Source organism: Euprymna scolopes, chromosome 32 (assembly GCF_053919585.1).
Source record: "Euprymna scolopes isolate OS-2025 chromosome 32, ASM5391958v1, whole genome shotgun sequence".
In the NCBI taxonomy this organism is placed as follows: Eukaryota; Metazoa; Mollusca; class Cephalopoda; order Sepiida; family Sepiolidae; genus Euprymna; species Euprymna scolopes.
In genome coordinates this window covers 49413099-49427404 of record NC_136513.1, presented here as the reverse complement: position 1 = coordinate 49427404, position 14306 = coordinate 49413099, and the positions used below count along the sequence as shown (strand labels likewise).

General features: G+C 33.3%; 1 protein-coding gene across 1 annotated transcript in view; it reads left to right on the top strand.

Annotated features, from left to right (window-relative positions):
* Positions 1–14306, top strand: part of LOC145256330 (uncharacterized) — a 28002-nt gene that overhangs the window by 11606 nt on the left and 2090 nt on the right. The window contains exons 4-6 of the mRNA XM_080115106.1: positions 3230–3345; positions 3989–4118; positions 13346–13391. Coding sequence (XP_079971232.1) covers positions 3230–3345; positions 3989–4118; positions 13346–13371 — 272 coding nt within the window. The 3' untranslated portion in view covers positions 13372–13391. The remainder of the gene's footprint in view (positions 1–3229; positions 3346–3988; positions 4119–13345; positions 13392–14306) is intronic.

Below are 14306 nucleotides of genomic sequence, written 5' to 3'. Positions count from 1 at the left end.
CTACCATGTCTCCTTCTCCAACATCAGGGGTCTACGTTCCAACCTTCCAGTGGTTGAAACCCAATTACAGGAGACGAAACCAGACATATTCTTCCTAAGTGAAACTGGCATTAGGCCGACCACTACCCTTGACGAATTCATAATTAAAAGATACTCTAACTTAACATCCAAATTAAGAGCATATCTGAAAAAATTGACCACATCCTGTCTGCTAACATCCACATTTGTGGTGACTTCAATGTCCACAATGCGGAATGGCTGACCCACTCTAACAAGACAGATGATGAGGGGAGGTTCTGTCATGATTTTTCCATTGCCTATGACCTCACCCAGATTGTCCACGAACCAACCCGATACTTCCGGTCAGTATGTTACGCTTCTAGACCATTTTCTCACAACTTCCCCTGAGCTATGTTCAAGTACTGTTCTGTCTCGTCTGGGATCTTCCGACTACGTGGTTGTATCAGTTAAGATAAAAACGAAATGCAATAAGTCTGGAGATGTACCTCTCAACTGTACTGTATATCGATGCTGACTGGGATAGCTTCCGGACACTTATATCCGATCTACTCCTGTATTCCATGTTTAAAAAGGATGTGTCCTCCATAGTATCAGACCTGACCGAATGGTTAATTGTAGGCATAGACCAATTCATACCATCTAAAAAAATTCCAACATAAACCTAACAGCCAGCCATGGTTCTCCCCAGAATGTGCTGCTGCCATCGCGCACAGAAATCACTTTTTCCATAGCTACCAACGTAATAGATGCACCGAGACTAAAGCTGCTTTCAGGAATTCCAGCAACCACTGCAAAAGAGTAATAAAAAATGCAAGATAGCTATATGCCCAGTCTGTTAAATCCAAGGTAGCTGATCAGCGGCTTGGTTCCCACCAGTTTTGGCAAATAACAAACAGGATCCTGAACAGAAGCGTGCATTCTATCCCAACCATTATCAATGGACCAGAGGTCATCTCGTCAGCATCAGACAAGGCCAAACTATTTGCAAAGAACTTTGCAGCTAATTCTACCCTATGCGACGAAGGCCATCAACTCCCCGAATTTCCTCCTATAACGGACAACATGCTCTGTAACATACAAATATCTGTGCGTGATGTCACCAAGCTAATCAAGAACCTTGATTCCAGTAAAGCAACTGGCCCTGACGGCATTCCAATCATTGTGCTGAAAAAGCTTCAACTAGAACTTGCCCCCATACTTACAAAACTCTTTAAGCGTTGCCTTAAAGAGAAGTGCTTCCCAACACCTTGGAAAACCTCATTAATATGCCCTGTATTTAAGAATTCAGGTGATAAGTCATCTACCTCTCAGTACAGACCAATAAGTCTCCTGTGTGTCATGAGTAAGTTGCTGGAATTTATATTAAATAGAGAAGTAGTCAACCACCTCAGCAGAAACAACCTTCTTAGTGACACGCAATATGGTTTCCATTCTGCCAGATCTACAGCAGATGTGATAACTGTTATCTCATAGGATTAGCAAATCTCTTGACAAAGGTTTCCTCTCTGAGGAAATTGCTCTTTACATATCAAAGGCCTTCAATAAGGTATGGCATAAGGGCCCAAGGATGGAGTACTGCTGCCACATCTGGGCAGGAGCTGCTAAAAACAGCCTATCCTGCTTTGACAGAGTACAAAATAGGCTTCGTGGCCTAGTGGGTGATGCCCTTTTCTCTTCCCTGCAACCTCTCTCTCACATAAGAGACGTTGCAAGCCTGTCTTTGTTTTATCGTTACTAACATGGTAGGTGCTAGTCTGGTCCCCCCTCGCCAATCTTTCATGATAAACACCCGCCTAGCTGAAACCACTGTCAAAAATTTTCCCCAATCCTTATCTGTAGTCAAAACATAGATTCCATGAACAAAGCTTCTTTCTTAGAAGTGCACGCCTGTGGAACTCTGTTCCAGTTGCCTGTTTCCCACCTGACTACAACCTGGATGTCTTCAAGTCCAATGTAAACAAATTCCTGATGAACCGCCTCCTTAAGTAAGACACTTTATCTAATCCCCAACACTAACATACTGTACACACAATAACCCTTATCCCCGAGTGGCTTCCGGGCCTTGATAAGTGGTGACTTCCTTGTAAAAAAAAAAAATGACACGACTATTTTTATTTTTTTTTAATTGTATTTTCACCCCACACAAGGCATAGTTCGAGGGGGTACAAGGACTTGTAGTTTGTCAGAGCTCCTACCATTAAAATACTTGTAAAACAGGCAGAAGGATGCAACATTTCGTCAATGGGAAAGAGGCTGAAATCTGGCTGACTGTTCAGAACCTATTAGGTTGGCAACTCGTTTTTGAGCCCTGTCGAGGAGTAAGAGATTAGTAGCAGATGCACCAGCCCAAACATGACAGCAATATTCCATTGTGGCTCTGTAGAGGTACAGGATACTTTCAGGCATAAGTAACTTTCTAGTATGGTAGAGAGAGCCCACCTTTGATGTAGTCTTCCATTTCAATCAGGAGTGAAGGTTGGTTATAGAAGTTTGTTGACCCAGGGTGCTTTTTTGAGACATGAGCTATTGATATCAATGGGAATCAGGGCATTAGTCATGAAAAGTATGAAGCATGGTTTTGGATGTGATAAAATTACCCATTTTTTTTTTTTTGCCCAATTGCATCATGCGCTGAGGATCGAATTAGAGAGATTTATAAAGACCTTGATCATGGCTGGCCTTTGAAGTGTTGCCATAGAAGGTGCTGTCATCTGCATATATGTGAACGAATGAACTTAAAATGTGATTTGGGAGATCATTTATGATCAAGTGAAATTACAGTCAGTACATCAGCTGTAGATCTTGCAGGACAGAAACCATATTGCTTGTCACTGAGTATGTAAATTTTGCTTAGCTGGTTGACAATTTCTTTATTTAGCACGGATTAAAGTAACATACTCATGAATCCTAAGGTGCCCACTATCCTATCTTTGTCTTCTCACTGAGAAGTGGTTAGTTTATTGCTAATCGCTGAGGTGTCCCTATCAGGAAATACCAACAGGGTTACTCAGGCAATTTTCGTGTACTAGAGTGATGTGCTAATTCGAGTGCATTTGCTTGTCCAAACTTCACCTGACCTTGGGTCGCATCTCTAAGGATACAAATAAAATTATACACCCCCGCCCCACATACACCTTCAAAATTTTTCATTCATGTTTCAGAGAATGTTCGTGTCTTGATGATCTGCAATATTTTATTTATTTTCCAGGCAATTTTACAGGTAATCATATTGAAACTGATAGCTGCCATGGAATAACGCTGGCCCAAAACTTGACAACGTCAAAGTTAAAACTTCTGAAGTTCACATACATTTGTCAATGTGCTGTAAGTATCTATTTATATTTATCTATATTCATAGGAGTTGAGAGTGGTCAAGTGGTTAATGAAACGAACTGATAACCTGAGTGCTTCAAGTTCGAGTCCAGTTCGTTCCACAAAAAATCACTTTCACTTAGGGATGTTGGAAACCTTCACGTGGTCCCTTCCGTAAGTACCCAATGTCTTTCTAGAAAGCATTCTAACTCGAAAAATACCAGGGAAATCAATGCCAACAATGGAGTCTTCGGACTCATATAATGATGATAATGGTCTCTCTCTCTCTCTCTCTCTCTCTCTCTCTCTCTCTCTCTCTCTCTTTCTCTAAAATCATTTGATCACTCTAGACCTACTCGAATGACATTTACATTTCATAAATGTTAATTTCAACTAAAAATTCTCGCCATAGTTGCTAATGGCCAAGGGGTATATTCCTTGCTAATGGAGTTAGAGATGGCTTTGTGGTCAGATTCGAATTCCTCAACTGGTGATGAAGTTGCTGAAGGCGTTTTTGATATCATTTAGGCTTTTGAAGCATTTCTCACGCAGAAAGTCGTCAACTTTATATATATATATATATATATATATATATATATATATATATATATATATATATATATATATATATATATATATATCGTATTCTTTTCAGCCAGAACTTCCTGCGTATGAACTGAAGTTGTTTTGTTATTGGCATCACGCATACCTTTTGCCCGTCAGTGGAAACTGCACATGGGAGAAAGAGGAGGCGTTCAGTAATTGTACTATGAAAATGAATAACGGTAAGAATGTTTTTTTATCCAATTAATAGCAATTTGCGTGAGATTTTATTGGGTCAGAAACTTATATATATATATATATATATATATATATATATATATATATATATATATATATATACTAGCAAAAGTATCCGTCGTTGACTGGGTTCAAAAACAGCCTACAGAAAATGGACTTTGATTTATGAAAGTATGATAGGTTATGAAAAGGAAGGGTTGTAAAGAGATAGCTTCGAATTTGGGGGTATCAAAACCAAAGCAAAATATGATGAAAGTAAAAATAAAATAGATGAACCACATAATTTATTATACCATACCTGTTCACACTGAAACACTAATCACAATATTCTGTGGATCTATATAAAAAAAAAACTTGTTAACTTTGTGACATATTTCCATTCTATGGAGGTCAGGTGCGAACGAACACCCCATAATTTTATTATACCATATGTCTTCAAACTGAAACATAATTATCAAAGTAAACTTACGCAGATAGATATGAAAAATCTTTATTAAAGTTTGTGCCTATTTCCATTCTATGGAGACCAGGCACGAACGCACACACCACAATTTTATTATACCATCCTTATTTAAGTTAAAACATACTTATCAAAGTATTCTTATGTGCATCTATATCAAAAACACTTGTAAACGTTTTGTTTTTTTTAATTTTTTTTCCATACTTTGTGGACCAGGTGCGTACGCAGATCCCACAATTTTATTATACCATCCCTATTTAAGTTAAAACATACTTATCAAAGTATTATTATGTACATCTATATCAAAACACTTGTAAACGTTATTTTTTTTTATTTTTAAATTTTTTATTTCCTTACTTTGTGGATCAGGCACGTACGCAGATCCCACAATTTTAATGAATCATCATTATGACAGATTAAAAATACCCATTCCTGTGTCTCGATACATCTTCTATCATTATATGTGATCAGTTTTCTATAATAGTCAACTATTCGTGACCAGACACACAGGGACGGTCAGCTTTATATTATATATATATATATATATATATATATATATATATATATATATATATATATATATATATATACATTCGACATTACTTGTTTTTTTTTTTAAATAAATAAACACTTTAAAATAAGTTGAACCACTAAAAACTTACAAAGCTCGGTAGAAAACGAACATTTAGAAAAATCAATTTAACTTTTTTAAAACAACAGACAACAAGTAAAAATATTTTTTTTAATATTATGGGATGCGTATTCTTTTTAAAAAAACAATATCTCCTTCAAGAAGGGTCATAAATTGGTTTTTTTAATCGATATTTATTCAATAATGGACCAGTTTTTCACCCAGCAAAAAATGGACGAGTTTTCCGGGGATGAGTTTTCCAAAATTCGTATTTTTGTATATAAATTATCGGTGAGATACAAATAAAAAATCAATATCTCTGTTATTTATAGATTTTGCTTAACAAAATTATTAAAAAGAAAAAAATCTGGTGTAAACAAATTTTTAGTTGTTTTTTAAAAAATAAATTTATATCTTAAACTCATTCTCCTCTGCGATAAGTGAAGCCTTAAATATCAGAACATTTCTTAAACAGACTTAAATCGATGCCATTTAATGAACTCATTCTATAGTTGTGTTTTTGTTATTAGAATCGGAATAGGAATCGGGAATCGTATCGAAATCGGAAATTTAGAAAGGAATCGGTATTTGTATCGGAATCGGGAAAAATTTTGGAATTGTCTCATCACTAATATATATATATATATATATATATATATATATATATATATATATATATATATAATAGTATATATAGAAGTAAAAATTAAGTTTACATGTTTAAAGCTTCTGTAAACTTAAAGCAAATATAAATAATCATATTTATATAGTAATCCAAAGCAAAAAAAAGCTCAACACAACCAAAATAGGAAATAGAGCTTGTCATAGAAGAACATAATTTAAGACTGTAATTTATACTTTACATAAATTTATTGTTCGACAGGAAAGATTTCCTTGATCCGTAGAGTTTGAAAGAAAAGCATTCTTCTCATCAGAGAAAAGATATTAGAAAATGGATATTTGTTAGAGAATGGCTCGAGAGAGAGAGAAAGAGAGAGAGAGAGGAGGGAGATGGAGGAGAGTAAATTATATTATAAATACGTTGAGGGTCAGCCGATCAGATTGCGCGTGAGTCACGTGATCAGGTTAGCTGAATTGTGGAGATTGGGTTTTGACATAGAAGGTGACGGACGGCTTAACAGTATGACCCTCACTTCCGGTCAACGTGTCTACAATATATTTCTCTAACATATTATAGCAAAGCTATAAATTTGTTGGTACTGGCATAAATTGAAACTGAATTATATGGAAACTAGTTATAAATGCACAAAAAAAAGAGTTGAAAAGAAATGAAAAATCAAAAAGTGAATTAAAAATTAAAGATCAAAAATCTAAATGAAAGGATATAGACGAAATAATCATAAGAGTCAATGTTCGCATAAGAAGTCAGATTTATAATGTTGACAAATAGATCCAAATTAAAAATCCAAAAATGTGTGTAAACCAAGTCTGTAGAAAGATCCCATTGGCAAGCAGTTGAGAAAGAAAGATTATTTCGAATCATTAAAGTTTGTTTTTGGTTAGGAATAGTGGAACTGGCGTAATGAAATCTTTCATGGCCGGTTATCAGATTTAGTAGCGATGGATTTCAACAATATAACGGAGGTAAAATACAATTGAAATTGCAGTAAAAGAAAAGGTTGTGTTTTTGTGACCCAGACAGACTGCTCTTGAAATACTTAAGTTATGCATCAAAATGCGTACACTTGAACAGATGTGTAGGCGTAACAGGTGTGAGCTAGACAGCAAGCGTGATTCCTGATCAGATAGAAAATAAATGAATAATTAATCTCAACAGGAATACAGACATAATGTTAATAGCAATACTATTACTAATGATAATTATAGTCAGAACAATAATATTAACAACAACAACAACAATAATAATAATAATAATAATAATAATAATAATAATAATAATAATAATAATAACAATAATAATAATAATAAAAGTAATTATAATAAAATTAACGGTAGTATAATATATAGATTGATTTAAAATAAGGCACAGGGTTATAAAAAATAGAACATATATATTCAACCTTATTTTTATATTTCGAAAAGCATAGAAAATTATTTTAAGATTATAATTATATACGAAAATCTTAAAGGAGGCTAAAGAGTCTAAATTGATTCAAAGGGCGATTGTCACCTTATGCAGAAGTAAAGAGATTTGTGAGGTGGAGAATCAAGAAATAAAATTGTAAAGGAAGAATTATCGATGTAATGTGAGGTGTGGGGGTTATTTCAAATTAGTGATTAGGTATCTTACGGGATTTAATTGCGGTTAAGTAATTTTAAAGTTGCTATATTTGTATTTTGCTCATGTTTGCATTGGAAAATTAGTTCGCTTTTGGTATTAATTTTTAATTTTAGGGGATATAATTATCCTAGCAGCTTCAAAAACGCACGTATGATATGACTTGGAGCCTGGGAGTATATGACAGATTTATTGAGAATAGCCCAATTGTTTGAGAAGGGAATGCTCTTAGATCTAAGTTTTTTTATGAAAGTCGTTGGTTACTATCAAAAAACAAAAAAAAAAATCCGTCAATGAAGATGTATAGTTAGATATTCATAGCTTAATTAAAGTAGAAGTAGATCCAATTATGTGTAGGTTTTCATTGGTTATTGTTGCAGGAACGGTGATTTCTATAATAGTTCTAGTTGAGGTAGATCATAATTGTTGTGATTATCCATCGAGGGGACTGAAGAAGAGGCAATAATAGGGTCATCAAGAAGAAGTGGGTTGTCGGTAATCCTATTATGGGAATTATTAAGCGAAATACTATTACTAGTGAAATAGTTGGCGCAAGCAAAGAAGCTGTGTCGATGGTAGTTGACTGATGGGGGGTTGGAGGTTGCAAATTATTTCTAGTACTTATTTAGTGGCTTTTATTTGGTATCTCGGTTACGATTCAAGAATAAACAACATCTTTATAGATGCAGTTGTTACCGAGAGGGAAAAAACGCGTTTTTAGCAGTTACAATTAGTTTTAGAAGCTAAGAAGAACGGAATTGCCTGGGCTACTTTTATTTGCTTATTATTTGATAAGATTACTGTCTGTGCTAAGTAAGACATTGTTGCATACAAAATCTGCATTTATGTGAGTACTTCATTAATTTTTCTACAATATTGAAAAATTCTTTAGGGATATTTGTTTTGACATTAGAGCTGAAATTGGGGGGGGGGTTAACCAGATATTATTCTTTCTTCTCAATCTTTTCGTTTTGGTTTATTATGGCTAGAGTGGTGGTTAGTGTAATTAGAGTTACAGTTATTATGGTTATTAAATTTAATATAATATTATGGTTATACTTAATCTTTTCAGTATATTCTGAATTCCTTAGGATATTATTGAAGTGGAGTTTTGTTCGAAAGTTTTTATCAGCGCCTAGAAATTCTAGATGGTAGATTTAATGATTGAATGGAGGTGATTAGAGAATATATGCACATACAAAAGTGTGAAGTTTGGCTTATGATATGGACTGTACGATTCGGAGTTAAGATTTCGGGAAATGTCTAAGAAGTTAGAGGTTTTCTTATCAGGTTCAATAGTTATTAAAGAAATTATGAAGCATCTTGATAGTTTTATGAAATTCACTTGGTCTCCTTGGATCTGATTAAAAATGTATCTTAAGTTCTTTCAAAATGAAAGCCCCCCCCACCAGATCTGTCACCTTGCATAAGAATATGAAAATTGTTGGGGGTGTCCGTCCTTGTCCAATGCTTATTGTCAAATTGTATCAGGAATTGTCTAGCTAAGAGAATTTATTTAATTTCCAAATCTGTTAAGTCTGAGTTTTTTTTTTTTGTTTTTTTTTTTGCAAAAATATGGGATTTATCTAAAAGGATAGGGGGAAACTGACTTGTAATAGTTATTAGGGTCAAAAGTTATAAAACATAGCCTTTGCTAATCCTTAAGGCTAGTAAACCAATTAAATACTGAGCCGAGTTTTGCCAACATGGGAGGCTTACTTTCTTAAAAGTCAAGTATAATGGTTGAGTTGTGCTCTAAAAACATTCATTTTGAACGTGCTCCTGTCTTATAAAAGAATCTAGGAAGAAGCTACACAAGCCTTCCTCACAGTGACCTAATCCACAATACCCTGTAGTCTACATTGAACTGTAGAGAATCTAACTGTTGATTTTATAAACTTATCGGTGGATAATGGCTTCACTTTAAGTTTAAAAATGGAAAAGTCAAGTACCATTATTCAATTATGCTCTAAAAATTATTTATTTCGAACGCGCCCCTGTCTTATAAAAGAATATACAGTTGATTTTATAGGTTGGGTCGTTCTGCTTTTGCAGCGATAAAAATCCCCAAATGGAATTGTGATGTCAGGTTGTATAAAAATGTCAACTTTGGTTGAAATCGAACTTTTTTCTTTAATCGAATTTTTTCTGATTATCCATACTTATAAGATGCATTCTGAGACAAAACCTATGCAATAATACTCCCAGGCACATCAAGTACATTCGTGTGAAATTTCCAAATATCCGCCCAGCCATTTCCACTCCGTGTTCATAGGGAACAAGCTCATGCACACACAAAGTTCCTATATATATATATATATATATATATATATATATATATATTTGGGGTGGGGAGGACTCCCGTAAGCCGTGGTGAAGGCAACCTTTCTAGGAGAAGCAAATCTCTGATGTAAAAAAAAAAACATAAAGCGGGAGACCAGTAACCGCATTAAGTCGGTCTGAAGTTTTACTTGTTGCTGGCTATCTTGCTCTTGCTTGTTGCTGGATCTCAACATTTTGAACCGAGAGAAAGACTTAGCTGTCGTACAAAGCTAAGACTCTGTAGCATCATCTGTGTATAGATAGACCCTCAGTCATTTGTCTATTAAAATGGTCCTGTGGCGATGGAAGTCATTTTTGGGCTCGTGTCTAAGGGAGTGGCACTCGTCTGACAACGCGCTGCAATCATCATATATATATATATATATATATATATATATGAAAACAAAATTTAAGACTGTAAATTATATTTTACATGAATTTAATGTTCGACAGGTTGCTCAAGTAAGAAATATTTCTTATTCGAGTATCCTGTCGAAAATTCATGTAAAATATAATTTACAGTCTTAAATTGTGTTCTTCTGTGACAAGCCCTAATTCTCTTTTTTGGTTCATTGAGCGCTTTTTTTGTTGTTGGGATTAATATATAAATATTAATATTTATCTTTGCTTTAGGTTTACAGAAGCTTGTAAACTTAATTTTTACTTCTTGATTGTATGTATGTATGTATATTATTTCATGTATCTACATAAAATTTTATGTATCTATTTTTACTATTAACTTCAGTAGTGCTCAATACATGAGTAGAGCTAGGTAGTAATTTATGAAATATATATATGGCATTAAGGCTACAATGAATTTTGCGTGTTCCTCGTGAGGATTCGTTAGGCTATAGCACTTAAAGTGTAAAAATTTGCTCCAAAGAATGCATTACGTAGCAAGACTATATAAATGTATTGCTAAAACGGAGTTGCGACCTCTTAATTAGATTTTGCTATATCTTCGCTGTAGCGTCCTGTTTTAGCTTCCCAGGGCGTAAGTTGTCATCATTTCACCAAGCGAACCTCTCGCTCCAAACTCCGCTCTCCATCTGGAACTTTCTTTAGATAAAACATTGTTCGCAATTATTTACGTAAAAAGGGCAATCCTTTGTTATCGTTAAACTATTTCGGTATTGTAAACATTTTTTGTAATTTTTCATTAGAAATGACGTAACGTATTTTGCCTTTTTGTTTGTTGTAACAATTTTTGGGTTTGTATTACTGTACACATAGATTCGAAAAAGTTGTCAAAAAACAAATATATAACAAATAAATGTTATCAAAGGCAAGATAAGTTACTTTTCTACCAAACTGAATATAATTTTCGTGTTTTTATTCAATTTAACATGTTTATTCAGCTCGAAAAGCATCCAGTGTTTACCGATGTATTGGAAAATTCAAAATGGCGGCCAACTCTCTCTTTAACACGGTAAGTTCGGAAAAAGGTGTAATAAATAATAATCTAGACAAAATACTGTTAGAAATTCGCTCAATATATGTTACCGTGACATAACTTGACATATATTCGGTGGTTTTTTAATAGTATTTTATATAGTTTATTATTTATAACACCTTTTCCCGAACTTACCGTGTTAAAGAGAGAGTCGGCCGCCATTTTGAATTTTCCAATACATCGGTAAACACTGGATGCTTTTCGAGCTGAATAAACATGTTAAATTGAATAAAAACACGAAAATTATATTCAGTTTGGTAGAAAAGTAACTTATCTTGCCTTTGATAACATTTTTTTGTTATATATTTGTTTTTTGACAACTTTTTCGAATCTATGTGTACAGTAATACAAACCCCAATTTTTTTACTTAACCAAATATTTGGCATCATGTTATTGTTACAAAATTTGGCTTCCTGTCTAACTACTAAATAGACCAGTTCTGCAAACTAGCTAATGCAACTGGGTCTTTCTAGATTTATTTCAACCTGGTGTATCTGTGAATGAATTTAGACTAAGTTTGTCACTTATGGCTTTTTTTATAAATATTTTTTATCACATATATTCGTATCACATCGGTTGAAATCTGCTGGCTTTCGCTCTCTTAGCGTAGCTATTTCCTTGCGCAATGTGTTTTGCCCGATAATTCTTTGCTATAATGAACTTTGTATCATAATGGAAGGATGGGTATGCAAAATATAGTTTCTAACAACTTAATGCGTCGTTAACAATCGACCGAATATCGTTGTTAAACACGGTTCGGCGCCATTGTTGTTTAAGGATCGACGCTGTCATATCAGTGGCTGCTCCTGATGTTTGGATGTCTCCGCTCCTGCTGATGCAATCTACGTTTTGTTTACATGTCGTTGTAGCCTCGACGGAGATCTTATATTTCACAATATAACATTTAGGTGAAAAATGAGGTCAACGATAAATTCAATTCATCGGCAGACTAAGATTAATTTAGAAACTTTGCCCGTAAAAAAGATTCTGGTCGTATATTTCCGTTATCATTTACTGGCGATAAGGACGAATTAAAAGATATATGAATGAAATGTAAAATGTCAGCCAGATCGGCATAGTAGTTTCCCAGAAAATTTCTAGAATAAATGTAATATTGCATTGATAAATCTTTATCAATCCCTATTGATATCTTACTGTGCATTGAACTTATACCATAATAATTAGTTCGATGCACTTTATCATAAAAAATGTCTGTACAAAATTTCAGCCAGATTGGCAGAGTAGTTTCTGAGGAAAAGTGAAACGTGCAAGCAAACAGATAAACTAAGATATCTAATATATACCAGATTTTTAAGCACAGTAAACATGGGCAAAAGTTATGGACCGTTGACTTAGAATGTGTGTTTATGCCAAATTGATGAATGGATATTGTTAAATTGTCCTCGTTTTTTTTTTTTTTGTTGTTTTTCTTTTTTTCATTAAATACTAATCCCTATCAATCCATAACTCTGTATCGAATGGGTAATATAGTACTTAGTTCGCTGCACCTTATAGTAAAGATTTAAACTAAATTTCAGCGCAGTAGTTTCCGAGAAAAAGTAGAGGGAGCAGACAGACAGACAACAAAGATAGAGAAATATAATATAGATATATATATTGTTTATATTTAGGCATCATTTTTTTAATCAAGCAAACATTGTTAAAATACGAAAAAGCTTCTACTCATTATACATTTTTCTGCTTTTTTTTCAATTTTTTTCTCGTAATCTTTCTGTTTTCTGTTGGAATGAAAAAATATATAAATCGGAGGTAGGACAATCATGTTTAAGATAAATTGCGAAAAAATATTGAAATGGATACTTTTTGAAAAGTAATAACTGACCAATAAATGACCAACTGAAAAATATTTGGAACCTGGAAGATTATTAGATTACACTATGGCTTAAATATCATAAAACATTTTTCGGATTTTTTTTTTTTTTCAGATTTATGTAATCATGTCTATATTCTTTTTATTTTCTTTTAAAGTTAATAAGTTCTTATTTTTTCTGATGTGTCACCGTGGAAAATATTAAAAAATTGACACAATAATTATATGATTTTTTTTTCTGCGCTACGAAACAGGTACTGTCAAAAATCGAAGATTCTAACATGCTGAAAGCAATACACGGTAAGATAACATCTTAACTGAACTGAAATTAAATTGACTGAAATGTTGAAATACCTTCTGATTACAGATATTGTAAAATACTGTAAATTAAAGTCCACATGAATATTAGTATCAATATTTATAAGACTGAGTATACGAGATAGAGCAATAGTATAAATGAATATTTTGAATTAAATCTGTGAATTAATTTTTTTAACTTACAGAATTTAATTCCAAATTTTCATTATATATATATATATATATATATATGATTGTTGAGCTGGATTAAATCCGACGATATGAAATAAAATGGAGGTGGACGGACCTGGATACTCAACGTTTCGCCCGATTTATGCGGGCTTCTTCAAGAGGGATGGTCATTGACGAGAGAGTCGGAGGATTGGGGCTATATATAATGATGGGGGAGAGCAACGTGTTTTCCTTATGTAAATTAGATATCATATATACATGTATATGTACATTTTATGAGAGAAAAAAATAAATTAGAGTAAATTAGTGTAGTGGATTACGTCTAAAAGTTAAAATATCGTAGAGATTAAAAAAAAATTGTGTTTGGAAATATAGCGGTGATAGATTAAATAAATAAAATGACACGAGATTACGAAATAATTTTTTTTTTTAATTAGAAATAATTGAATTGGGATAAAATAGCGTAGTAACTTAAAAGATGGTGTCTAAAAATAAGAATAGGAGGTGATAAAATGGAGTCTAAAAATAGATAATGATAAAATAAAATACAGTAAATAAGTAAAATAAAATAATAAAATTAAGTGAAATTACGATTTTATATATATATATATATATATATCGCGTTTAACCAGTGTCTAAGTTGTTCTCTTTAATAATTATTTTCGACAGAAAGGGAGCAACGTGGAAAAAAACTTTTCTTTGCTTAATTATATTGCTGGAATGGGA